General features: G+C 38.4%; 1 protein-coding gene across 1 annotated transcript; it reads left to right on the plus strand.

The window, feature by feature from the left end:
• Positions 1-1,101: 1,101 nt before the first annotated feature.
• Positions 1,102-18,380, plus strand: LOC128643610 (probable C-mannosyltransferase DPY19L4; the record flags this gene model as incomplete). The annotated part of the gene is made up of 3 exons (XM_053696452.1): positions 1,102-1,223; positions 16,292-16,437; positions 18,257-18,380. Coding segments are annotated over 3 exons (392 nt in total), but the record flags the coding sequence as incomplete, so codon positions are not given.
• Positions 18,381-26,998: the final 8,618 nt, after the last annotated feature.

Genomic DNA, 26,998 nt, shown 5'->3' on the forward strand with positions numbered 1-26,998 from the left:
CGGACACACCAATGTTGGAGAAAACAGAATTTATGCTTACCTGATAAATTACTTTCTCCAACGATGTGTCCGGTCCACGGCCCGCCCTGGTTTTTTAATCAGGTCTGATGAATTATTTTCTCTAACTACAGTCACCACGGTACCATATGGTTTCTCCTATATATATTTCCTCCTGTCCGTCGGTCGAATGACTGGGGTGGGCGGAGCCTAGGAGGGACTATATGGCCAGCTTTGCTGGGACTCTTTGCCATTTCCTGTTGTGGAAGAGAATATCCCACAAGTAAGGATGACGCCGTGGACCGGACACACCGTTGGAGAAAGTAATTTATCAGGTAAGCATAAATTCTGTTTTTGGTATTTCAATATCCTTTGTTAAAGATTTTGTTTTATCTAAGGACATACAACACATTTTAATTCAACTATTTTTGATATTATAGTCTGCCTTTGTTGAAAATTCTATTTTTTTTTATAGTGATCCTTTGTTAAAGATTTTGTTTCATGCAAGCACAAATTAACATATAGTTATCCTTTGTTGAAGATTTTGTTTTTATGAAACCACAAATAACACATTTTTTCAACTATTTTTTGATATCATAGTTATCCTTGGTTGAAAATGCAACAATTTTTTGATAACATAGTTTATTCTTTGTTGAAGAATTTGTTACATTTGAGCACAAAAATAGTTATCCTTTGTTGAAGATTTTGTTTCATGCAAGCACAAATAACACATTTTAAAATTATTTTCTATTTTATATCAGCAAATAAAATTTGCAAACACACTTTGCACACATTTTTGCAAATATTTTCATTTCAATTATGATCATTTGATATACATATATACATCAAATATTTGAAATTATAATTAACCCTATAGCTTTCTTCTAGCGCACATATATACTATTTTCTATCCAAAAATCACTCTTTTTTTTTTCTGTTGTGAGAACAGGGAAGTATATGTAGCAAGGGTTTCAACTAGCGCTACACTAAAACACCTGTATTTTTCTGTAGCATTGCTGTTGACATTTGTCAACTTTTTTTTATTGTTTTTGTTTTTTATTATTTTATGGCAAAATAAAAAAAATAAGATTATTTTCTTTTCAGGTGTTTTTGAGCTGGCCTATAACAACAAAAGTGTGCCCCTAAAAACCATAAATGCAGTGCAGCAGCTGACTTTGTACCCAGAACTGATAGCCAGCGCTCTTTATCAGATGTCTGGCAGTAAGGTAAGTCCTCTTTACTTGCTTTACTCTAGACACTACTTTGTGTGTCTGACTTAAATGATGTCTCCCTGTGTTTGGTTATTGTTAGGCATTATCTTATAACGGGGTATCACTTGACACTTAGTAGTATTCTACACCTGGAACTGAATGGGTCACATTGACGAGATATCTCGGGGAACAGCATTTAGACATGCAGCAAGTAAAGTCCAATCACTGTATTGTTTATTATAAGGCATAACATACTTTTATAGACAATGGTTACATTTATATGGGGTTAAACAATGATGTATCATAATAACACCATTTACACAGCATAAGTTAGAAAAAAGAAGCACAGTAAAAATATAGAAAAAAAGAATTATACTGAGAAACAAACTGTTTTAGATATGGTGCATCCGGGCTCATCTCCAGGACAGAACAAGACCATTCTTGAGATACAATTGTTGCATATGAAACGGAAAATCTAATGTCAGCATATGTTCTCACAGCATAATAAAACACATTATGAAGAAATATAATGAACTCATCTTAAAATGGAGTCTAAAACTAAATGTATGAGCAGAGGCAAAATGGTTTCAGTGATGTTATATATTCTTACAGTCCACCCTTTTATTCTAACAGAATAACATAACATGAAAACTAAACAACTATATAAAATGCACGGAAAACTAGTAAATCTATTAACAACAATATAAGCCTAATACTACGGTATAACCTAAATCTCTGTGAGAATACTGTAGAGAAATTCATTCAAATTTACTGCTATCATAGTTAACTAATATTAAAACGCTAAATAGGCCAGTAGGGCACAATATGTCACTGAACATGAGTACAGTCTCTCAAATACTCTCTGTCTACCACCCAGCATCCCCAAACTACTGGTCTATCCACACAAAGACCCAACTAGCACCCTATCTACCCCAAACAACACTGCATCTTTATTTCTCAATCTGCATAGCTAGCATCCCTGTCATAGACAGTTCCCTGCTCTGTACACTCTCCACAGGGAAGCATAAAATGGGAACAACACAAGTATCTCTGGGTGGCCTCTGATCACTTTAAGAACAGTCTTTGTCGTCTTAGAGCTCCACCTCCCTCAGACACTCTGCTTCAATACCATAGTCAATTTGCAGTAGGTGTGCTTTGCACCTGAGAAAGTGTCCATCTGCAGGTACATGCTGGAAGTACGATGGTTTGTTCATGGGGTAGACAAGGGAAACAGGTGGATCCTCATAGCAACAGACACTCGAGTCAGAAGGAGTCTAAGAAGGAAACAAAAAGCACAAGATGAGCACACACCCTGATACAATCACAATTATGCCCAACAAAACCTTTCACTTTTTTTGTAAGCATCACAATTTCCTTTTATAGCTTAACTTATCCTATGTCATTTAAAACCAGGAAAACATTGTGGATATATAGTACAAACTAAATACATTTATTATACGTTTACAGAGAATATCTCACAGCTTCTCTATACAATTTAAATGGTACCTTAAACATAAATATTAAGCAAATAAAAACTGCTAGACTTCATCAAGAGGCTGTATGGCTATGCTAAGTAACTTGTGCGAAGGCCTGCCCTGCAACAAAAATGAAAAGTAAAACAGTCAATAAAAACATTTTCTTTAAAATTCATTTCTTCACACTTTCTCTTTGAACTTCTAAAAAAAATAACCTAGTGTTGCTTTATTCTGCAAAGCTACTATATGTAATGTTTATAATTATCCAAATATGATCTTAATAGAATCAGCTTGCTCATCTGATATAAACACTACTAATTTGCTAATTATTTTATGCAACCTAAATTCTCTCGCATTCCTGTATGAGAAAAGAATACAGTCATAACAATATTAAAACTGCACAATCTTTTTAAAGGTAAACACATCTTTATGGTAAGATAATTCCTTTCGCTGACAAACACCTGGAATTACAAAACTCAAATAGTAGATACCATGCCAGTTAATAAAGGGAAAAATACATTTGCTTTCACAACACAGATCTACTAAGAGTCATTGTAAGTAGAAAATATACAATCAATATCATTATAATTATACTCCCAAAACTCATATTTCTCTGTATAATTGATATAAATTTCTAGCTGAGACGTGTCCTCACTTTTTATTTTGAGTAGTTTGATTATACACTTAGGAATGATTACTCCACTGCAAGACACAAATATCCCTTCTTCGCTTAAATATTAAGGGGCGGTATAGAAACATTGGGGTACCTTCTGTGTTCTACAATGGTGAAGGGTCTAGAATATTCTGAGATATTGCAGCATTTTCTTTAAACTATAAAGGTGCAAACATATTTTCTATACTCAGTGGGCCATACAATAGGTTACAATACTGCAAAGTTTAGAGTTACTTATCTGGAGGGTTACTTTGTTTAAGTACTTAAACTACAATGTGTACTAATACAAATAAGGCATACTTTTCTGCAGACAAAGCTATATGACTTCTTATTACTAATATGATCAATAAAAATAACACAATTACAAGAGAATACAAAACAAGCAATATGAGTAAACAAGTTAAAACAATACTCCCCTAATTTAGCTGTGGATTACTCTGTAACAGCGTAACAGGTCCTCAACTTCCAACAGTCAAGGCACAGTCCAGAAAAGGATAGTCTTTATGTTCTAAAGACACACATCATAGGAAACAGTCATAGATTACCCAGAGTCCAGTTCTGGGGCTGGTACCAGCATGCAAAGCAAAGAATGGATCCAAAAGGTAGTTCAGCAACTCTTACTGCAGTATGGTGGTTAAAAAAAACTTGTCAAAAGGTCTTTTATCTTCTTTTTCTTTCCTTCACCTAGGCACCAGGCATCTCTTTATTTAAAAGGTTTACTTGCATTCAATCTTTTGGAGAGTGCACTATGGAAGTTTATCTGTACAGATTTACCTAAATAGGAAAAACTAAAAAATAATTTAGTTAGGTTTTTTTTCTTTCTGGATACAGCTCCATGATCTCATCCTGCAAATACAAATTTCTTTCATGTAATTGGCAAGAGTCCATGTGCTAGGGACATATGGGATATACATTCCTACCAGGAGGGGCAAAGTTTTCCAAACCTCAAAATGCCTATAAATACACCCCCACACCACACCCACAATTCAGTTTTACAAACTTTGCCTCCTATGGAGGTGGTGAAGTAAGTTTGTGCTAGATTTCTACGTTGATATGCGCTTCGCAGCATGCTGAAGCCCGTTTTCCTCTCAGAGTGCAGTGAATGACAGAGGGATGTGAAGGGAGTATTACCTATTTAATGCAATGGTCATCCTAACGGGGATCTATTTCATAGGTTCTCTGTTTTCGGTCGTAGAGATTCATCTCCTACCTCCCTTTTCAGATCAACGATATACTCTTATATACCATTACCTCTGCTGATTCTCATTTCAGTACTAGTTTGGCTATCTACTTTATGTAGATGAGTGTCTTTTGGTAAGTATGTTTTATTTTATTTATGACACTCTCAGCTATGGTTTGGCACTTTATATGTAAAGTTCTAAATATATGTTTTATACTTATATTTGCCATGATTCAGGTTAATCAGTATATTTCCTTCTTACAGACTGTCAGTTTCATTTTGGGAAATGCATATGAATAATTTTTTTTTTCTTACCTGAAAATTTTTCAGTTTGACTTTTCTCTCTAAATTGCGGGCTGTTAGGCTCGCGGGAGCAAAAAATGGTATAATTTATTGCGTCATTTTTTGTTGACGTTATGACGTCATTTCCGGCGTCTTAGTTGGCGCCGAGAGTTTTCACGTAGTTGCGTCATCTATGACGCTCGTGTTTGTTGCAGACGTTTTTGGCGGCAAAAATGTTTTCAATTGTGGGCATCATACTTGCCGCCAGTTTTTGACATTATTTAAGTCTTTGTTTCTTTTTGCTTCTGGTTTCCAGAGGCTTATTCTGTTTGCATTTTTTCCCATTCCTGAAACTGTCATATAAGGAATTTGATAATTTTGCTTTATATGTTGTTTTTTCCATTACATATTGCAAGATGTCTCAATCTGACCCTGTATCAGAATCTACTTCTGGAATGCTGCTGCCTGATGTCGGTTCTACCAAAGCTAAGAGCATTTGTTGTAAACTTGTGGTAACTGTTCCTCCGGCTGTAATTTGTGTTAGTTGTCATGATAAACTTTCAAAAGCAGACAATATTTCCATTAGTAGTAGTCCATTACCTGTGGTTGTTCCTTCAACATCTAATGTTCAGGATATTCCTGTTAATGTGAGAGAATTTGTTTCTAATTCTATTCAGAAGGCCCTGTCTGTTATACCACCTTCTAATAAACGTAAAAGGTCTTTTAAAACTTCTCATAAATTCGATGATTTTTTAAATGACCACCAGCATTCTGATTTATCTATCTCTGATGAGGATCTATCTGGTTCAGAAGATTCTGCCTCAGATATTGACACTGACAAATCTTCATATTTATTTAAAATTGAGTTTATTCGTTCTTTATTAAAAGAGGTGTTGATGGCATTAGATATGGAGGAGTCTAGTCCTCTTGATATTAAAACCAGTAAACGTTTAAATTCGGTTTTAAACCTCATATAGTTATTCCAGAGGTTTTTCCAGTTCCTGATGCTATTTCAGATGTAATTTCTAGGGAATGGAATAGTTTGGGTACTTCATTTACTCCTTCTTCAAGGTTTAAGAGACTGTACCCTTTGCCGTCTGATAGATTGGAGTTTTGGGAAAAAATCCCCAAAGTTGATGGGGCTATCTCTACTCTTGCTAAACATACTACTATTCCTACGGCAGATAGTACTTCTTTTAAAGATCCTTTAAATAGGAAGCTTGAATCTTATCTAAGGAAGGCTTATTTATGTTCAGGTCATCTTCTTAGGCCTGCTATTTCTTTGGCTGATCTTGCTGCGGCTTCAACTTTTTGGTTGGAGGCTTTAGCGCAACAGTACCTGATCCTAATGTGTATAGCATTGTTAAGCTAATTCAACATGCTAATAATTTCATTTGTGATGCCATTTTTGATATATTAGAATTGATGTCAGGTATATGTCTTTAGCAATTTTAGCTAGAAGAGCTTTATGGCTTAAATCTTGGAATGCGGGTATGACTTCTAAGTCAACGTTGCTATCTCTTTCTTTCCAAGGTAATAAATTGTTTGGTTCTCAGTTGGATTCTATAATTTCAACTGTTACTGGGGGGAAGGGAGCTTTTTTGCCTCAGGATAAAAAATCTAAGGGTAAATTTAGGGCTGCTAACCGTTTTCGTTGCTTTCGTCAGAATAAGGAACAGAAGCCTGACCCTTCCCCTAAAGGAACGGTTTCCAATTGGAAGCCTTCTCCAGTCTGGAATAAATCCAAGCCTTTTAGAAAATAAAAACCAGCCCCCAAGTCCGCATGAAGGTGCGGCCCTCATTCCAGCACAGCTGGTAGGGGGCAGACTACAATTTTTCAATGATGTTTGGATCAGTTCAATCCAAAATCATTGGATTCAGAACATTGTTTCTCAAGGGTACAGAATAGGTTTCAAGGTAAGACCGCCTGTGAGAAGGTTCTTTCTCTCACGCATTCCAGTGAACTCAGTAAAGGCTCAGGCTTTCCTGAAGTCTGTTTCAGACCTGGAGTCATCTGGGGTAATTGTGCCAGTTCCATATCTGGAACGGGGTCTGGGGTTTTATTCAAATCTGTTCATTGTACCAAAGAAAGAGAATTCTTTCAGACCAGTTCTGGATCTAAAAATTTTGAATCGTTATGTAAGAATACCAACATTCAAAATGGTGACTATAAGGACTATTCTGCCTTTTGTTCAGCAAGGGCATTATATGTCCACAATAGCCTTACAGGATGCTTATCTTCATATTCCAAATCATCCAGATCACTATCAGATCCTGAAATTCTCTTTTCTAGACAAGCATTACCAATTTGTTGCTCTTCCTTTTGGCCTAGCAACAGCTCCAAGGATCTTTTTAAAGGTTCTCGGTGCCCTTCTCTCTGTAATCAGAGAGCGGGATATTGCGGTGTTTCCTTATTTGGACGATATCTTGGTACTTGCTCAGTCTTTACATTCTGCAGAATCTCACACGAATCAACTAGTGTTGTTTCTTCAAAAACATGGTTGGAGGATCAATTTACCAAAAAGTTCCTTGATTCCTCAGACAAGAGTAACCTTTTTAGATCTCTAACAGACAAAAGATGCCTGAAATTTGTTTCAGCTTGTCTGAACCTTCAGTCTCAGTCATTCCCTTCAGTAGCTATGTGCATGGAGGTTTTAGGTCTCATGACGGCAGCATCGGACGCGATCCCCTTTGCTCGTTTTCACATGAGACCTCTTCAGCTTTGTATGCTGAACCAATGGTGCAGGGATTATACAAATATATCACAATATCCTTAAATCCCAATACTCGACTATCTCTGACTTTGTGGTTAGATCACCACCGTTTGGTTCAGGGGGCCTCATTTCTTCGTCCAACCTGGACTGTGATTTCAACAGATGTGAGTCTTTCAGGTTGGGGAGCTGTCTGGGGATCTCTGACAGCGCAGGGGGTTTGGAAATCTCAAGAGACGAGATTACCAATCAATATTTTGGAACTCCGTGCGATTCAGAGCTCTTCAGTTCTGGCCTCTTCTGAAGAGAGAACCGTTTATTTGTTTTCAGACAGACAATGTCACAACCGTGGCGTATGTCAATCATCAAGGTGGGACTCACAGTCCTCAAGCTATGAAAGAAGTATCTCGGATACTTGCATGGGCGGAATCCAGCTCCTGTCTAATCTCTGCGGTCCATATCCCAGGTATAGACAATTGGGAAGCGGATTATCTCAGTCGCCAGACTTTATATCCGGGAGAATGGTCTCTTCACCCAGATGTGTTTCTTCAGATTGTTCAGATGTGGGGGCTTCCAGAAATAGATCTTATGGCGTCTCATCTAAACAGGAAACTTCCCAGGTATCTGTCCAGGTCCAGGGATCCTCAGGCGGCAGTGGATGCTTTGTCACTTCCTTGAAATTATTAACCTGCTTATATCTTTCCACCTCTAGTTCTTCTTCCAAGAGTGATTTCCAAAATCATAATGGAGCGTTCATTTGTACTGCTGGTGGCTCCAGCATGGCCACACAGGTTTTGGTATGCGGATCTTGTTCGGATGTCCAGTTGCCAACCTTGGCCACTTCCGTTAAGGCCAGACCTTCTATCTCAAGGTCCGTTTTTCCATCAGGATCTCAAATCCTTAAATTTGATGGTATGGAGATTGAATGCTTAGTGCTTAGTCATAGAGGTTTCTCTAACTCAGTGATTAATACTATGTTGCAGGCTCGTAAATCTGTGTCTAGAAAGATTTATTACCGAGTTTGGAAGACTTACATTTCATGGTGTTCTTCTCATAAGTTCTCTTGGCATTCTTTTAGAATTCCTAGAATTTTACAGTTTCTTCAGGATGGTTTGGATAAGGGTTTGTCTGCAAGTTCCTTGAAAGGACAAATCTCTGCTCTTTCTGTTCTGTTTCACAGGAAAATTGCTAATCTTCCTGACATTCGTTGTTTTGTACAGGCTTTGGTTCGTATTAAGCCTGTCATTAAGTCAATTTCTCCTCCTTGGAGTCTTAATTTGGTTTTGAGAGCTTTACAGGCTCCTCCGTTTGAGCCTATGCATTCTCTGGACATTAAATTACTTTCTTGTAAAGTATTGTTTCTTTTGGCCATCTCTTCTGCTAGAAGAGTTTCTGAATTATCTGCTCTTTCTTGTGAGTCTCCTTTTCTGATTTTTCATGAGGATAAGGCGGTTTTGCAGACTTCATTTAAATTTTTACCTAAGGTTGTGAATTCCAACAACATTAGTAGAGAAATTGTTGTCCCTTCGTTGTGTCCTAATCCTAAGAATTCTTTGGAAAGATCTTTGCATTCTTTGGATGTGGTAAGAGCTTTGAAATATTATGTTGAAGCTATTAAAGATTTCAGAAAGACTTCTAGTCTATTTGTTATCTTTTCTGGTTCTAGGAAAGGTCAGAAAGCTTGGTTAAAGCTTTTGATTCATCATGCTTATTTGGAGTCGGGTACATCCCCGCCTCAAAGGATTACGGCTCATTCTACTAGGTCAGTTTCTACTTCCTGGGCTTTTAAGAACTTGGTCTTCTTTGCATACTTTTACTAAATTCTACCATTTTTATGTTTTCTCTTCTTCAGAAGCAGTTTTTGGTAGAAAAGTTCTTCAGGCAGCTATTTCAGTTTGATTCTTCTGCTTATATTTTCAGTTTTTTTCATTTTAAAAGATTAAAACTTTTTGATTCGGGTTGTGGATTCTTTTTTCAGTCTCTAGTGACTGTTGCGTGGAGTTCCACATCTTGGGTATTTGCTATCCCATATGTCACTAGCTCATGGACTCTTGCCAATTACATGAAAGAAAACATAATTTATGTAAGAACTTACCTGATAAATTCATTTATTTCATATTGGCAAGAGTCCATGAGGCCCACCCTTTTTGTGGTGGTTATGATTTTTTTGTATAAAGAACAATTATTCCAATTCCTTGTTGATGCTTTCGCTCCTTTCTTATCACCCCACTTCTTGGTTATTCGTTAAACTGAATTGTGGGTGTGGTGGGGTGTGTATTTATAGGCATTTTATGGTTTGGGAAACTTTGCCCCTCCTGGTAGGAATGTATATCCCATACGTCACTAGCTCATGGACTCTTGCTAATATGAAAGAAATGAATTTATCAGGTAAGTTCTTACCTAAATTATGTTATTTTGTTAATAACAAAAAACATTTAAGGTTAATTTTCTTACTTAAAAACAGTCACCCAAATCACATAAATAAAGATACTCATCAATACTCCCCCCTTTGTTTGCGTGAAACGCCTTATGTGTCACGCAAACACAATATGACAGCAAACTAAAAGACAATCCATCCACTCCACTATCCTTAAAATTAGGCAAAATCAAATACACCTCAATATTCTATTCATACAGCACCCTTCCACACACATTCACTACAACTAAAAACATTAAAAACATTCTCTAAGAAATCATTTACTACACAAAACAAAACATTAACAACCCTCACAAACTTTTAACAAACACAATCAACTTGAAAGCAAGCACATATACTTACAGTCACTGAAACACAGCACTTAGAAATACTACATTCTAACAAAACACTGCAAATAATTCAAATTCTATAACAACCTTTAGCTATGGGTTTGTAAATTTTACCCTGCGCAATACTATAAAATCATGCTAATAATGCAATCGCTTTAGAGGATCATTAAACTCTAGTTGCACATTTACAAATAAAATCCCTAACCATAAATAGATAAAGAAAACACACAAACACCTAAGTACTATATTCTGGGAAAGGTCAGAAAATAATAGCATTGCTACTGCTCTATGGTTTCTGTGCGCATGCACAGTGTAAACCCACTGTTAAAGAATCATGTTTGTCACAAATAATTTGGGAAAAACTTCAGAGCCCAGTCTATTGGCGGCAGTAACCAGGCACGTAGCCGGTACATGCTATGCTATACTTTTAATATAATAAGGATTCTAATAAATACAGAATTATTTTAGTTTGTTTATTTTTATACAATTTGAAATTCAACGTTGTTGCAGCTCTTTGACTAAATATAACAATTGTATACAACAGAATGAAATTTCTGAAATAAATAATAATAATAATTTACACTAATAGATTAAAAGTACAGTTTACCCAAAAATGTTCTCCCCTTTAAATTGTTCCCAATGATCCATCTTACCTGATTGAGTGTATTTAATTGTTTACAAATAGCTCCTTCACCCCTATTTTGGCATTTTAAGTAGCTGATTCAGCCTGTGGTATACCCACTTATAGTAACATTTTGTATACTGGAGTCTCATCTATTGACTAGCCTAAGTAACCACAGCCAGAAGAAGAAATAACACTCTCTGTGGGGTACAGGATAGTAAAGTAATAAAATGACATTTTCCATTGCTCTGTCTAAGCACTGAGCTCCGGTTTTCCAGACCAATATCAGATAAGGACAATGAGATATGCTATTACCTGAAACTCAACCCATTGTAATAGGCTGTGATTTAAAAGCACCAAAGCAGCTAATTCATATATACAAATAAACCTGAAAATGCCATTTCTTCTACATTTTATACTATACAGCTGGTGTAACAAATCATTGGAAACACATCAGCATAATTTTTTTTTTACAGTGTACTGTCCCTTTAATGGCTAACCATTTATAATATGTATATTACTTATATAACCTAGCCATGATTAGGAAACTTTAATTATTTACCATTAAAATTTTAATTCTTTACTGTATCATAACCTGCATATATTTAAATGAGAGCTATCACAGCCTAAATAATATTACACAGTAATATGTGACCAGTTTATATTAAAACTCTACCGAATTACTCTACTTGCAACAGAAACAGACCCAAATACTTTAGATATATTTAATAACATACAGCGTATAGTCTTTTCTTTTCTCTTTTTTTTTTTTTACAAACTTCTTGCATAATTTTTAGACATACTTAAATCAACCTATTAATAACTTGCCAGAAAAACTTTTTTTTATTTACCAGAACGTGGCCGAAAGTCACACACATCATTGCATTTACAAATTCCTTTATTAGTTCATTTGCAAAAACAATTTATTTATATGCCTTAGACACATCAAATATCTCATCAACTTAAAATCAAGTTACAGCAATAACAAACAAATCATTACAGCGTCGGATTTCTTAGCTAAGAAACACTGATACACACACAGCTCTAGCCTGAATAGTTACCAGTCGGATTTAAAAAAAAAAAAAAAAAAATGCACCAAGGTCAGCTTTTACAGCTATACACACACAAGTTTATATCAACTTGCATACCGTAAATTCACTGCCGACATTCAGCATTTTTAACATATAGCAAACTTTTAAAGACATAAAAAACATATTTTATTAACGTTCTATCTCTTTAAGGAAAACATATATTTAACACATATCAGGGACATTAGAAATATGATAGGATGAACTCTCCACCAAATTTAAAATGTATCTAAAAGTGTCCGAACTTGCTAAGAATGGCTATTTCCCAGCAAATTGAGACGTAAATACGTTATTTTTAGACAGGATAATAAATTCTCAGATATTTAGTGGAGAGTCTTTTACATGTAACACAGGACACAGTGAAACATCAGACAGACAAACACTTATTACAGATAAAATACACAGAATCTCAGTTTCATTACTGCAAAGACCATACAACAAAAAGAAAGGGTTTTCACATACAAGCTATTTTTTAAGATACATCCTGTTATGTCACATTACAGCATTATGTACAGGGAGTCAGGAACTATTTCCATGAGCACAGTATGCAGCAAGCAGCTACAACACTTATCACTAAGCCCTTTGAATAGAAAACACATTCACAACACAATAAGATTAGCAATGAAATAAGCAATTAGACATATAGTTTGTGCCCCTTTTAAGATATGTAATAGCTCCCATAGGGTGCTTCACAGGGTCAGGGCATTTAAGTTCCCAAGTCAGGAGCTCTAATCATGGTTTGCTCACCTATAGTTACAAATGGAGCTTCTGTAACCGTTTCTCCCTTTTGTGTTTGTGATCTAGTGTATGCACTTGGCCCCCCTTCTGTGCCCGTAACATTCCTGAGTGTAGGAGAAAACTTTCTAGCTGAATTTACAGGGCTGGTACTGTACTGGATGGTACATCTGACCGTTTTATACTTAATATTACATTTCTGTATTTCAGCATTATTATCAATATTTTTGCTGTGAGCAGACCCTATTTTCACAACACAATAATAGCAGCAATAATGGTATTCACAATAATTTAATATTCCTAAGCACAGCTCAGCACAGCCCAAATGAAAAAGCAGTAAAGCGAAAGCAATTAAGCAACAAGCATCAACAAGTGACCATTCAGCTCCAGTGATATTTAAACTAAACTATATTATGTGCTTTTATAAGGGACTTTAACCCTTAATACCATGCAAGACTTTAACTTGCAGACAATGGGACTTTAACCCTTTAAACCCTTTAACCCCTTGAGTGCTAACGACGGCTCTGAGCCGTCCCAGAGTTTCTCACTCAGGTGCTAACGACGGCTCAGAGCTGTCGCTAGCACTCTCCCACCTTGAGGGAGATCTGGGAGCTCCCACCCGCTCCTACCCCAGCGATCGTGCTTGTAGAGTGACAGGCATCGCCGGGGCTTTCCGATTTGCGCGGTGACGTTATGCATAATGACGTGATGACGTCACCGCGCAACTTTATTTAAAAATGACAAAGGAAAATATAGGGAAAGGGGACATGCTGCTTAGAAGCCTGTATCTCAGGCATCTAAGCAGCTACAGACCCCCAAGACCCACCGTTGGATCTGAAAAGAAAAAAAAGAAGAAAAAAAATATTTAAAAAAATGTAAAATTTAAAAAACCCTCAAATGTGCTTAGCACTTAGGTGGGAAAGTGCTTAGCACTCAAAGGGTTAAATACAGTGCAATACTCAAACCCATGCTTAACGGCAGGGCTCAAACCTGTCCAGGGGACTTAAACTCCTTATAAAGGGAGTCTGGACTTTAACCCTTTACATATCACTAATGCAGTCCAGACTTTGGGTTCAGATTCACAGAGGGAAAAGCAGAATAAAAACACTTATCTACTTACCCCTGTGTGAATCCCACGCTCTGACACCAGAATTGTTAGGGGTTCTGTTATAACGGGGATATCACTTGACACTTAGCAGTATTCTACACCTTCACCTGGAACTGAATGGGTCACTTTGAAGAGATATATCAGGGAACAGCATTTAGACATGCAGCAAGTAAAGTCCAAACACTGTTCTGTTTATTATAAAGCATAGCATACTTTTATAGACAATGGTTACATTATATGGGGTTAAACAATGACGTATCATAATCACACCATTTACACAGCATAAGTTAGAACAAAGAAGCACAGTAAAAATATAGAAAAAAAGAATTATACTGAGAAACAAACTGTTTTAGATAACAGTGCATCCGGGCTCATCTCCAGGAAAGAGCAAGGCCATTCAGCATATGTTCTCACAGCATAATAAAACACATTATGAAGAAATATAATGAACTCATCTTAAAATGGAGTCTAAAACTAAATGTATGAGCAGAGGCAAAATGGTGTCAGTGATATATATATAAACACATAGAAACACCCAGCACTCACCAGCTAGCTCACAGCTAAGATAAAATCACAACTGGAAAGGTTAGTCACTGCATCTGGCCAAATGGGAATGCTCAGGCACCACGTCAAGGTCCTTTCCTTAGCCTGAGTCCCTAACACAGCCATACCATCATGCGAGCTCACAAAGCTAAACAAACTGAGAACAAAGAAGGGGTGCACAGGTGGCTGTAATCACCCATAGAAAATACAAAACATGGAAGGGAACTGCACTCCAAGACCGGATCAGGTACACATCCTGTGACTCAGTAACATCCAGCCCTGGGTGCTAAATAGCACTCCAAAAAAGCTGTGATGTCACCAGAGCCACAGGCAGTTAACCCCAGTCCGGAATGGGTGCAAGAACCAAGGGAGATTACAAATAAAAAGTAATACAACACATAGAAACACCCAGCACTCACCAGCTAGCTCACAGCTAAGATAAAATCACAACTGGAAAGGTTAGTCACCGCATCTGGCCAAATGGGAAAGCTCAGGCACCACGTCAAGGTCCTTTCCTTAGCCTGAGTCCCTAACACAGGCACACCATCATGCGAGCTCACAAAGCTAAGCAAACTGAGAACAAAGAAGGGGTGCACAGGTGGCTGTAATCACCCATAGAAAATACAAAACATGGAAGGGAACTGCACTCCAAGACCGGATCAGGTACACAAATATATATATATATATATATATATATATATATTTACAGTTATCCAGCCTACAGTTTTGGTATAATGTTTAGTTTTTTTAAACTTTATTTGTAGAGCACAACTGTATTATGCAGAGTGACACAAGCATATGAAATACACCATGAAAGCAAAGCAAATAAATGAATGTATAAATTGATTGTCCTGCTTTTTGTATTAGCTTTTAGTCCTGGGGATTACTATTAACAATATTTAAAGGGACATACAAAGTGAAAATGTAACTTTCATGATTCAGATAGGACATGTATTAAAAAAAAAGTTTAAATATGCTTATTTTATCATATTTGCTTTGTTTTTTTGTTATGTTTTGTTGAAAAGTATAACCTATGTAGGCTCATAGGATTTTAGGAGCGTACACTTATCCTTCGCATTCTAATGTAGCAGCATTTGCAACCGTGTATACCATAAAAATGTTGGTTATATCGTGTGACTGCACAGCCCCAGTATTCTGTGAGGAACATTTTGTAACATAAGCACATTTTAAAAGGCAGATTTAGCCTTTTTTAACACTAAATTTGGCATCTCTGCAAGAACTATACTGTAAACCTGGTTAAAATGTGTTTCTAATATGTGTTATTCCTGCTGTATAGTATTACATGTATGGGAAATACATCTTCTAGGTTTATTTTAGTATTTGAAAAGACTGGTTTTGCTCAATGAAACTGCAACCCATTGTTCTAGAGAACATGCTCATTCAAGTGGGCTGAGTTTTCAGGAAGCGCTACCACCTTATCTTATTTCTGTTGCTATACACAAAATCCTTCTTATTTTTCACCATAAACATTTTTATTTTCAATTGCAAGTATAAATCTAAAAGTACAACACCCTTTTAAATGGCCTGGGCTTTCTGTCTCTCCCACTCATCACTGGGATGTTGGTTTTTGCTTCTGCCCTTTGTTTACATAGCTTTTGGATAGACAATACTGCAGTATTCATATTTTCAGTATCAGTTCTGGTTTCAATGGGCAAAAGCAGCCATTTCAAATGACAAAGGTAAAGAAGCTATTTGTAAACAATTGTAATGCTCTTTAGGTAAAATTGATCACTGGAATCACATTAAATTAAAGAAAATGTTACAGTACACTTTGCCTTTAATACATTTCTTGAGGTTGAACGCCCATGTATTTGCATATTCTGTTCCAGGAGCAGATGAGGTTCTAGTGTGTATTGATTATATTTTTGTTATGTTGCAGGGAGTTGTCGACCCGTTACATTTTTACATCGGAATCCTATTTGGTCTTCAAGGGATTTATGTCACTGCGCTGTTTGTCACCAGTTGGATTATGAGTAAAACATGGCTTGCAGGTGTGCTGACCGTAGCATGGTTTATCATTAACAGGTATACAATTAGCAGAGACCAACGTCACTTAAAGATAAGAACTGTATTAAAAGTATGTTGTATTTATTTTTTCTCTAATGTTTAAAGGGGCATAAAGGAGCATGTGACCTAATAGGCTAGAGCATGTTACTGTTATACTATTGCTCAATCAGAACTAGGGTTTAACCATTGCAGATAGCACTGCTCCATACCGGCTGCTGAGCCCATCAGGCAGAAAATGTGCATATAAGCCAATCGCCATCCTCTGAATTTCTAATCTGGAGCTGTAGTGGTTAAACACATAGATCTGTTCAACCAACGTTTCAATATTAAAATGCTCTAGTGCATTAAAGAATGTTGTTACTTCTCCCTTGTGTACTTAAAACCACTAGCAGAGTGATAATGAAACACTGACACGTTTGTAGCCATTGAGGACTGACACCAATGCAGATTATAATCATTCCCTGAAATAGGAATTTAGCATAGTTTAATTGGATATTATAGACAGCAGTTGTATATCAAGAAAGTAAAAGAGCAGTAATTAAACATTATTCTATTATTTTTAATATGAAAATAGATTTGTAGGATCTATCTAATTTTAAAATGAAACAAAAAACTTAATAAGAATGAAGACAATGATAGGAAGCTGTGAATGGTGGTTTTTATGATCTTGTTTGTTACAGAGTTTGCAATCTAAGCAAAAGTAACTATAAGGCTGTTTTTAAAACAGATTCAAAAGTTTAAGGGGTTATAGAAACTTATAAAATCCATCTAATGAGGATACTGAGCAAAAAGCAAGACATCAGCTATAAAAAAGTATATATATTATACAGTTTAGTTGCTGTACACAGCAGTCTCTGAGCATTCATACAAAGTGTCTGTGTCTAATTTGTATTAGGTTATGCACAAAATATTTCCTAAAAAGCAGTTAACTACCACCTGTATAGCAATGGACCCCCTTGTAATTATACATTTATGGTTTAATTATGCAATATGTTGCTCACCTCTCTGGCAGCTAAAGAGTTAAGGTTAGACAATAGAAGTGAGAGTATAAAGTAAAAATATAGACTGGTTGGGTGCCTTAAAGGGACATAAAGCCCAAAATGTTTCTTTCCTGGCTCAGAGCATTCAATTTTAACTTTTCAATTTACTTCTATTATCAAATCTGCTTAATTTTCTTGTTATCCTTAGTTGAAGGAGCAGCAATGCTCTACTGGGAGCTAGCTGAACACAGGTTAACTAGCTGAAAACACCAAGAAGCATATATGTGCAGCCACCAATCAGTAACTAGCCCCCAGTAGTGCAGTGCCTCTACTAATCCTACCTAGGTATGCTTTTCAACAAAGATTACCAAGATAACAAAGCAAATTAGATCATAAAAGTAAACTGAAAAGTTGTTAAAACTTACATGCTCTCTCTGAATAATAAAAGTTTAATTTGACTTTACTGTCCCTTCAAATGGAGATTCTAGGGTAGCCCCCAGTATACCACTTTAAGCAAGATTCTTGCACACATGCATTAAAAAATAATAATGCAGAGGTATTGCCATGTTACATACTCTCTGTGCCACCTTCAGACCAATCAGCTTCTCCAATTTTGCCAAGATTGCAAGTCTTGGAGTTAATAATTGGTATAAGCAGTCTATTTTTCCCAATCCTTTATATTAGAAACTTGCTTAAAAGGGTTATGCAACTCTAGCATACTTTACCATAGAATAACATTTTAATTGAATGTAAAGGAAGCAACATGAAAATGTCCAGGAGAACCAATCCTCAATATGTAAATACTGACATGAACTTAACTTATTTTGTGTACGGTTCTCTTCTACGCTTTCTTTCAGGACAGATACCACCAGAATGGAATATTCCATTCCTGTTCGAGAAAACTGGGCGCTGCCATACTTTGCCTGCCAAGTTGCTGCTCTAACTGGCTTTTTAAAAAATAATTTAAATGGACCTGCATCGGTAAGAAAGGCATATTATTTATTTTGTCTGTTAAATGGATAAGAACAATGTAACAGAGTGTAAGCTCACAAGTCCACCTGTCCTGTCAATCATTTTATGTAAAGATGGTTTACAGCTTACAGTGACTCAAGAGTGGGGCCCTCTACCCTTACAATCTATAACTGTATACCTGCAATTTATGTATATGTCTTCTGTTTTATTGTCCTCCATAACTGTTAGAAATGATGATAATAGTAATAACAATGTAATGGTGATCTGTCTCGACTAAACCTTTGGGCTTGGTAAATGAATCTTGGGACAGATGGATGTGCTAAAACTTTCTGCTGACCTTTTTGCCAGATCCGGTTATCATTTATATTATTTTGTTACTCAATTTTCTGCAAACATTAAAGGGATACTAACCACCTTGTAATTTGAAAACATTTCTGCTATTTAGTAACTCACTAGCCAAGTGTAAATATTTGCAAATCAAATTAACATCTTGTTTACTGCAGTCATTTTTCAATTGCCAAACTCCAGTTTGTTATTTGATAACCTCTGCTGAGGCCAATTAAAGACATATATGCAGGAGGATTAGCCTTGAGAAGTCTGCAGAATGCATTTCTAGTTTAAATAATTTAAATTATGTGAAAGGGTAGCAGAATAAATAATGAAAATAAGTTTCAAAGTTGTTTTATTATTCATAATTGCATTTTATATTACAATCTCAAGGTGGGTACTGACCATTTAAAGGGAAGGTCAATTTTCATCAATGAGTGCCCGGTTTTTAAAAATACTTTTAAAAACAGGGGCACTTTCATTGATGAAAATTAACATTGCACTGGATTTGAAGAAATACTCACCTTTTACTCCTGCAAAGCCGGATCGTCGATCCCCCTCCTTCTTCTTCCTGCTGTAGACCACAGCAATGACGACACTGGCTTCCTCCAATCACAGCCGGGTATCACGAGCTGGACGCTCTGGGGTGCAAGCCATGATTGGAGGAAGCCGGTTTTGTCATTTCTGACGTCCGTAAAGAGGAACTGAGGCTGAGATCGGCGATCCGGTTTTGCAGAAGTAAAAGGTAAGTATTTCTTCAAATCCAGTGCAATGTAAATTTCTCCTGTTAAGTGTAGTCAGTCCACGGGTCATCATTACTTATGGGATATTAACTCCTCCCCAACAGGAAGTGCAAGAGGATCACCCAAGCAGAGCTGCTATATAGCTCCTCCCCTCTACGTCACACCCAGTCATTCTCTTGCACCCAACTAATAGATAGGATGTGTGAGAGGACTGTGGTGATTAAACTTAGTTTTTTATATCTAAAATCAAAAGTTTGTTATTTTAAACGGCACCGGAGTGTGTTGTTTCCTTCTCAGGCAGAATTTGAAGAAGAATCTACCTGAATTTTTTGTATATGATCTTAGCGGACGTAACTAAGATCCGTTTGCTGTTCTCGGCCATTCTGAGGAGTAAGGTAACTTCAGATCAGGGGACAGCGGGCAGGTTCACCTGCAAAGAGGTATGTTGCAGTATATTATTTTCTAAGGAATGGAATTGACTGAGAAAATACTGCTAATACCGATATAATGTAAGTACAGCCTTAAATGCAGTAGTAGCAACTGGTATCAGGCTGATATGTATATATGTTTACACTTAAGTATTTCTGGGGAATGGCACTTCACTGGGAAAATACTGTATGCATATAATTTTTAGCCTAACTTGCAGTGTGAGCGACTAGCAGCAGGCTTTTTTATGACATTTCATATATTAGATTTTAAACGTTTACTGGCATGTTAAATCGTTTAATTATTTGAGGTACTTGGTGAAAATTGTTTTGGGCTTTATTTTCCACATGGCTGTCGTTTGTTTTAAATTAAAACAGTTTACTGAGCTTCCCTCACTGTTGTAGTGTGAGTGGGAGGGGCCTATTTTGGCGCTTTTACTACGCATCAGAAATTCAGTCACAGTCTGTCTTTTTCTCCCTGCATGATCCAGGACGTCTCCACAGAGCTCAGGGGTCTTCAAAACTAGTTTTGAGGGAGGTAATCACTCACAGCAGACCTGTGAGACTGTGCTTGACTGTGATAAAAACGCTTATATTTTCAATTGTTATACGTTTTTTTCTGATATTAAGGGTTAATCATCCATTGCTAATGAGTGCAATCCTTTGCTAAATTTGGTTTCTATAACTAATCCGGTTCATTGTTATTCAACTGTGACAGTTTTTGTGTGCTTCTTAAAGGCACAGTAACGTTTTTACATATTGCTTGTAAATTTAGTTGAAAAGTATTTCCAAGCTTGCTAGTCTAATTGCTAGTTTGTTTAAACATGTCTGACACAGAGGAATCTCTTTGTGCAATATGTTCAAAAGCCAAGGTGGAGCCCAATAGAAATTTATGTACTAATTGCATTGATGCTACTTTAAATAAAAGTCAATCTGTACATGTTAAGCAACATTCACCAGACAACGAGGGGGAAGTTATGCCGACTAACTTGCCTCACGTGTCAGTACCTGCATCTCCCGCTCAGGAGGTGCGTGATATTGTAACGCCAAGTACATCAGGGCGGCCATTACAAATCACTCTACAAGACATGGCTAATGTTATGACTGAAGTTTTGTCTAAATTGCCAGAACTTAGGGGTAAACGAGATCACTCTGGGGTGAGAACAGAGTGCGCTGATAATGCTAGGGCCATGTCTGATACTGCGTCACAATTGGCAGAGCATGAGGACGGAGAGCTTCATTCTGCGGGTGACGGATCTGATCCAAATAAACTGGATTCAGACATTTCAAATTTTAAGTTTAAGCTGGAAAACCTCCGTGTATTGCTAGGGGAGGTGTTAGCGGCTCTGAATGATTGTAACACAGTTGCAATCCCAGAGAAAATGTGTAGGTTGGATAAATATTTTGCGGTACCGACGAGTACTGACGTTTTTCCTATACCTAAGAGAGTTACTGAAATTATTACTAAGGAGTGGGATAGACCCGGTGTGCCTTTCTCACCCCCTCCTATATTCAGAAAAATGTTTCCAATAGACGCCACCACACGGGACTTATGGCAAACGGTCCCTAAGGTGGAGGGAGCAGTTTCTACTTTAGCTAAGCGTACCACTATCCCGGTGGAGGATAGCTGTGCCTTTTCAGATCCAATGGATAAAAAGTTAGAGGGTTACCTTAAGAAAATGTTTGTTCAACAAGGTTTTATATTACAACCCCTTGCATGCATTGCGCCTGTCACGGCTGCGGCAGCATTTTGGTTTGAGTCTCTAGAAGAGACCCTTGACTCAGCGACATTAGATGAGATTTCTCACAAGCTTAAAACCCTTAAACTAGCTAATTCATTTATTTCTGATGCCGTAGTACATTTAACTAAACTTACGGCTAAGAATTCCGGATTCGCCATTCAGGCACGCAGAGCGCTGTGGCTAAAATCCTGGTCAGCTGATGTAACTTCTAAATCGAAATTACTTAACATACCTTTCAAGGGGCAGACTTTATTCGGGCCCGGTTTGAAAGAAATTATCGCTGATATTACGGGAGGTAAAGGCCATGCCCTGCCTCAAGACAGAGCCAAACCCAGGGCTAGACAGTCTAATTTCTCCAACATAGGTGTGTCCGGTCCACGGCGTCATCCTTACTTGTGGGATATTCTCTTCCCCAACAGGAAATGGCAAAGAGCCCAGCAAAGCTGGTCACATGATCCCTCCTAGGCTCCGCCTACCCCAGTCATTCTCTTTGCCGTTGTACAGGCAACATCTCCACGGAGATGGCTTAGAGTTTTTTAGTGTTTAACTGTAGTTTTTATTATTCAATCAAGAGTTTGTTATTTTAAAATAGTGCTGGTATGTACTATTTACTCTGAAACAGAAAAGAGATGAAGATTTCTGTTTGTATGAGGAAAATGATTTTAGCAACCGTTACTAAAATCCATGGCTGTTCCACACAGGACTGTTGAGAGGAATTAACTTCAGTTGGGGGAACAGTGAGCAGTCTCTTGCTGCTTGAGGTATGACACATTCTAACAAGACGATGTAATGCTGGAAGCTGTCATTTTCCCTATGGGATCCGGTAAGCCATGTTTATTAAGATAGTAAATAAGGGCTTCACAAGGGCTTATTTAGACTGTAGACTTTTTCTGGGCTAAATCGATTCATATATAACACATATTTAGCCTTGAGGAATCATTTATTCTGGGTATTTTGATAAGATTATATCGGCAGGCACTGTTTTAGACACCTTATTCTTTAGGGGCTTTCCCAAATCATAGGCAGAGCCTCATTTTCGCGCCGGTGTTGCGCACTTGTTTTTGAGAGGCATGACATGCAGTCGCATGTGTGAGGAGCTCTGATACATAGAAAAGACTTTCTGAAGGCGTCATTTGGTATCGTATTCCCCTTTGGGCTTGGTTGGGTCTCAGCAAAGCAGATACCAGGGACTGTAAAGGGGTTAAAGTTAAAAACGGCTCCGGTTCCGTTATTTTAAGGGTTAAAGCTTCCAAATTTGGTATGCAATACTTTTAAGGCTTTAAGACACTGTGGTGAAATTTTGGTGAATTTTGAACAATTCCTTCATATTTTTTCGCAATTGCAGTAATAAAGTGTGTTCAGTTTAAAATTTAAAGTGACAGTAACGGTTTTATTTTAAAACGTTTTTTGTACTTTGTTATCAAGTTTATGCCAGTTTAACATGTCTGAACTACCAGATAGACTGTGTTCTGAATGTGGGGAAGCCAGAGTTCCTTCTCATTTAAATAAATGTGATTTATGTGATAATGACAATGATGCCCAAGATGATTCCTCAAGTGAGGGGAGTAAGCATGGTACTGCATCATTCCCTCCTTCGTCTACACGAGTCTTGCCCACTCAGGAGGCCCCTAGTACATCTAGCGCGCCAATACTCCTTACTATGCAACAATTAACGGCTGTAATGGATAATTCTATCAAAAACATTTTAGCCAAAATGCCCACTTATCAGCGTAAGCGCGACTGCTCTGTTTTAGATACTGAAGAGCATGACGACGCTGATGATAATGGTTCTGAAAGGCCCCTACACCAGTCTGATGGGGCCAGGGAGGTTTTGTCTGAGGGAGAAATTTCAGATTCAGGGAAAATTTCTCAACACGCTGAACCTGATGTGATTACATTTAAATTTAAGTTGGAACATCTCCGCGCTCTGCTTAAGGAGGTATTATCCACTCTGGATGATTGTGACAATTTAGTCATCCCAGAGAAACTATGTAAAATGGACAAGTTCCTAGAGGTCCCGGGGCTCCCAGAAGCTTTTCCTATACCCAAGCGGGTGGCGGACATTGTAAATAAAGAATGGGAAAGGCCTGGTATACCTTTCGTCCCTCCCCCCATATTTAAAAAATTGTTTCCTATGGTCGACCCCAGAAAGGACTTATGGCAGACAGTCCCCAAGGTCGAGGGAGCGGTTTCCACTTTAAACAAACGCACCACTATACCCATAGAAGATAGTTGTGCTTTCAAAGATCCTATGGATAAAAAATTAGAAGGTTTACTTAAAAAGATGTTTGTTCAGCAGGGTTACCTTCTACAACCAATTTCATGCATTGTCCCTGTCGCTACAGCCGCGTGTTTCTGGTTCGATGAGCTGGTAAAGGCGGTCGATAGTGATTCTCCTCCTTATGAGGAGATTATGGACAGAATCAATGCTCTCAAATTGGCTAATTCTTTCACCCTAGACGCCACTTTGCAATTGGCTAGGTTAGCGGCTAAGAATTCTGGGTTTGCTATTGTGGCGCGCAGAGCGCTTTGGTTGAAATCTTGGTCAGCTGATGCGTCTTCCAAGAACAAACTACTTAACATTCCTTTCAAGGGGAAAACGCTGTTTGGCCCTGACTTGAAAGAGATTATCTCTGATATCACTGGGGGTAAGGGCCATGCCCTTCCTCAGGATCGGCCTTTCAAGGCCAAAAATAAACCTAATTTTCGTCCCTTTCGTAGAAACGGACCAGCCCAAAGTGCTACGTCCTCTAAGCAAGAGGGTAATACTTCTCAAGCCAAGCAAGCTTGGAGACCAATGCAAGGCTGGAACAAGGGAAAGCAGGCCAAGAAACCTGCCACTGCTACCAAGACAGCATGAAATGTTGGCCCCCGATCCGGGACCGGATCTGGTGGGGGGCAGACTCTCTCTCTTCGCTCAGGCTTGGGCAAGAGATGTTCTGGATCCTTGGGCACTAGAAATAGTCTCCCAAGGTTATCTTCTGGAATTCAAGGGGCTTCCCCCAAGGGGGAGGTTCCACAGGTCTCAGTTGTCTTCAGACCACATAAAAAGACAGGCATTCTTACATTGTGTAGAAGACCTGTTAAAAATGGGAGTGATTCATCCTGTTCCATTAGGAGAACAAGGGATGGGGTTCTACTCCAATCTGTTCATAGTTCCCAAAAAAGAGGGAACGTTCAGACCAATCTTAGATCTCAAGATCTTAAACAAGTTTCTCAAGGTTCCATCGTTCAAAATGGAAACCATTCGAACAATTCTTCCTTCCATCCAGTAAGGTCAATTCATGACCACGGTGGACTTAAAGGATGCGTATCTACATATTCCTATCCACAAGGAACATCATCGGTTCCTAAGGTTCGCATTCCTGGACAAGCATTACCAGTTCGTGTCGCTTCCTTTCGGATTAGCCACTGCTCCAAGGATTTTCACAAAGGTACTAGGGTCCCTTCTAGCGGTGCTAAGACCAAGGGGCATTGCTGTAGTACCTTATTTGGACGACATTCTGATTCAAGCGTCGTCCCTTCCTCAAGCAAAGGCTCACACGGACATCGTCCTGGCCTTTCTCAGATCTCACGGATGGAAAGTGAACGTGGAAAAGAGTTCTCTATCTCCGTCAACAAGGGTTCCCTTCTTGGGAACAATAATAGACTCCTTAGAAATGAGGATTTTTCTGACAGAGGCCAGAAAAACAAAACTTCTAGACTCTTGTCGGATACTTCATTCCGTTCCTCTTCCTTCCATAGCGCAGTGCATGGAAGTGATAGGTTTGATGGTAGCGGCAATGGACATAGTTCCTTTTGCGCGCATTCATCTAAGACCATTACAACTGTGCATGCTCAGTCAGTGGAATGGGGACTATACAGACTTGTCTCCGAGGATACAAGTAAATCAGAGGACCAGAGACTCACTCCGTTGGTGGCTGTCCCTGGACAACCTATCACAAGGGATGACCTTCCGCAGACCAGAGTGGGTCATTGTCACGACCGACGCCAGTCTGATGGGCTGGGGCGCGGTCTGGGGATCCCTGAAAGCTCAGGGTCTTTGGTCTCGGGAAGAATCTCTTCTACCGATAAATATTCTGGAACTGAGAGCGATATTCAATGCTCTCAAGGCTTGGCCTCAGCTAGCGAGGGCCAAGTTCATACGGTTCCAATCAGACAACATGACGACTGTTGCGTATATCAACCATCAGGGGGGAACAAGGAGTTCCCTGGCGATGGAAGAAGTGACCAAAATCATTCAATGGGCGGAGATTCACTCCTGCCACCTGTCAGCAATCCACATCCCAGGAGTGGAAAATTGGGAAGCGGATTTTTTGAGTCGTCAGACAATGCGTCCGGGGGAGTGGGAACTCCATCCGGAAATCTTTGCCCAAATCACTCAACTGTGGGGCATTCCAGACATGGATCTGATGGCCTCTCGTCAGAACTTCAAAGTTCCTTGCTACGGGTCCAGATCCAGGGATCCCAAGGCGACTCTAGTAGATGCACTAGTAGCACCTTGGACCTTCAAACTAGCTTATGTATTCCCGCCGTTTCCTCTCATCCCCAGGCTGGTAGCCAGGATCAATCAGGAGAGGGCGTCGGTGATCTTGATAGCTCCTGCGTGGCCACGCAGGACTTGGTATGCAGATCTGGTGAATATGTCATCGGCTCCACCATGGAAGCTACCTTTGAGACGAGACCTTCTTGTTCAAGGTCCGTTCGAACATCCGAATCTGGTCTCACTCCAGCTGACTGCTTGGAGATTGAACGCTTGATCTTATCGAAGCGAGGGTTCTCAGATTCTGTTATTGATACTCTTGTTCAGGCCAGAAAGCCTGTAACTAGAAAAATTTACCACAAAATTTGGAAAAAATATATCTGTTGGTGTGAATCTAAAGGATTCCCTTGGGACAAGGTTAAGATTCCTAAGATTCTATCCTTCCTTCAAGAAGGATTGGAAAAAGGATTATCTGCAAGTTCCTTGAAGGGACAGATTTCTGCCTTGTCTGTGTTACTTCACAAAAAGCTGGCAGCTGTGCCAGATGTTCAAGCCTTTGTTCAGGCTCTGGTTAGAATCAAGCCTGTTTACAAACCTTTGACTCCTCCTTGGAGTCTCAACTTAGTTCTTTCAGTTCTTCAGGGGGTTCCGTTTGAACCCTTACATTCCGTTGATATTAAGTTATTATCTTGGAAAGTTTTGTTTTTGGTTGCAATTTCTTCTGCTAGAAGAGTTTCAGAATTATCTGCTCTGCAGTGTTCTCCTCCTTATCTGGTGTTCCATGCAGATAAGGTGGTTTTACGTACTAAACCTGGTTTTCTTCCAAAAGTTGTTTCTAACAAAAACATTAACCAGGAGATTATCGTACCTTCTCTGTGTCCGAAACCAGTTTCGAAGAAGGAACGTT

Source organism: Bombina bombina, unplaced genomic scaffold (assembly GCF_027579735.1).
Source record: "Bombina bombina isolate aBomBom1 unplaced genomic scaffold, aBomBom1.pri scaffold_2419, whole genome shotgun sequence".
Taxonomy (NCBI): domain Eukaryota; kingdom Metazoa; phylum Chordata; class Amphibia; order Anura; family Bombinatoridae; genus Bombina; species Bombina bombina.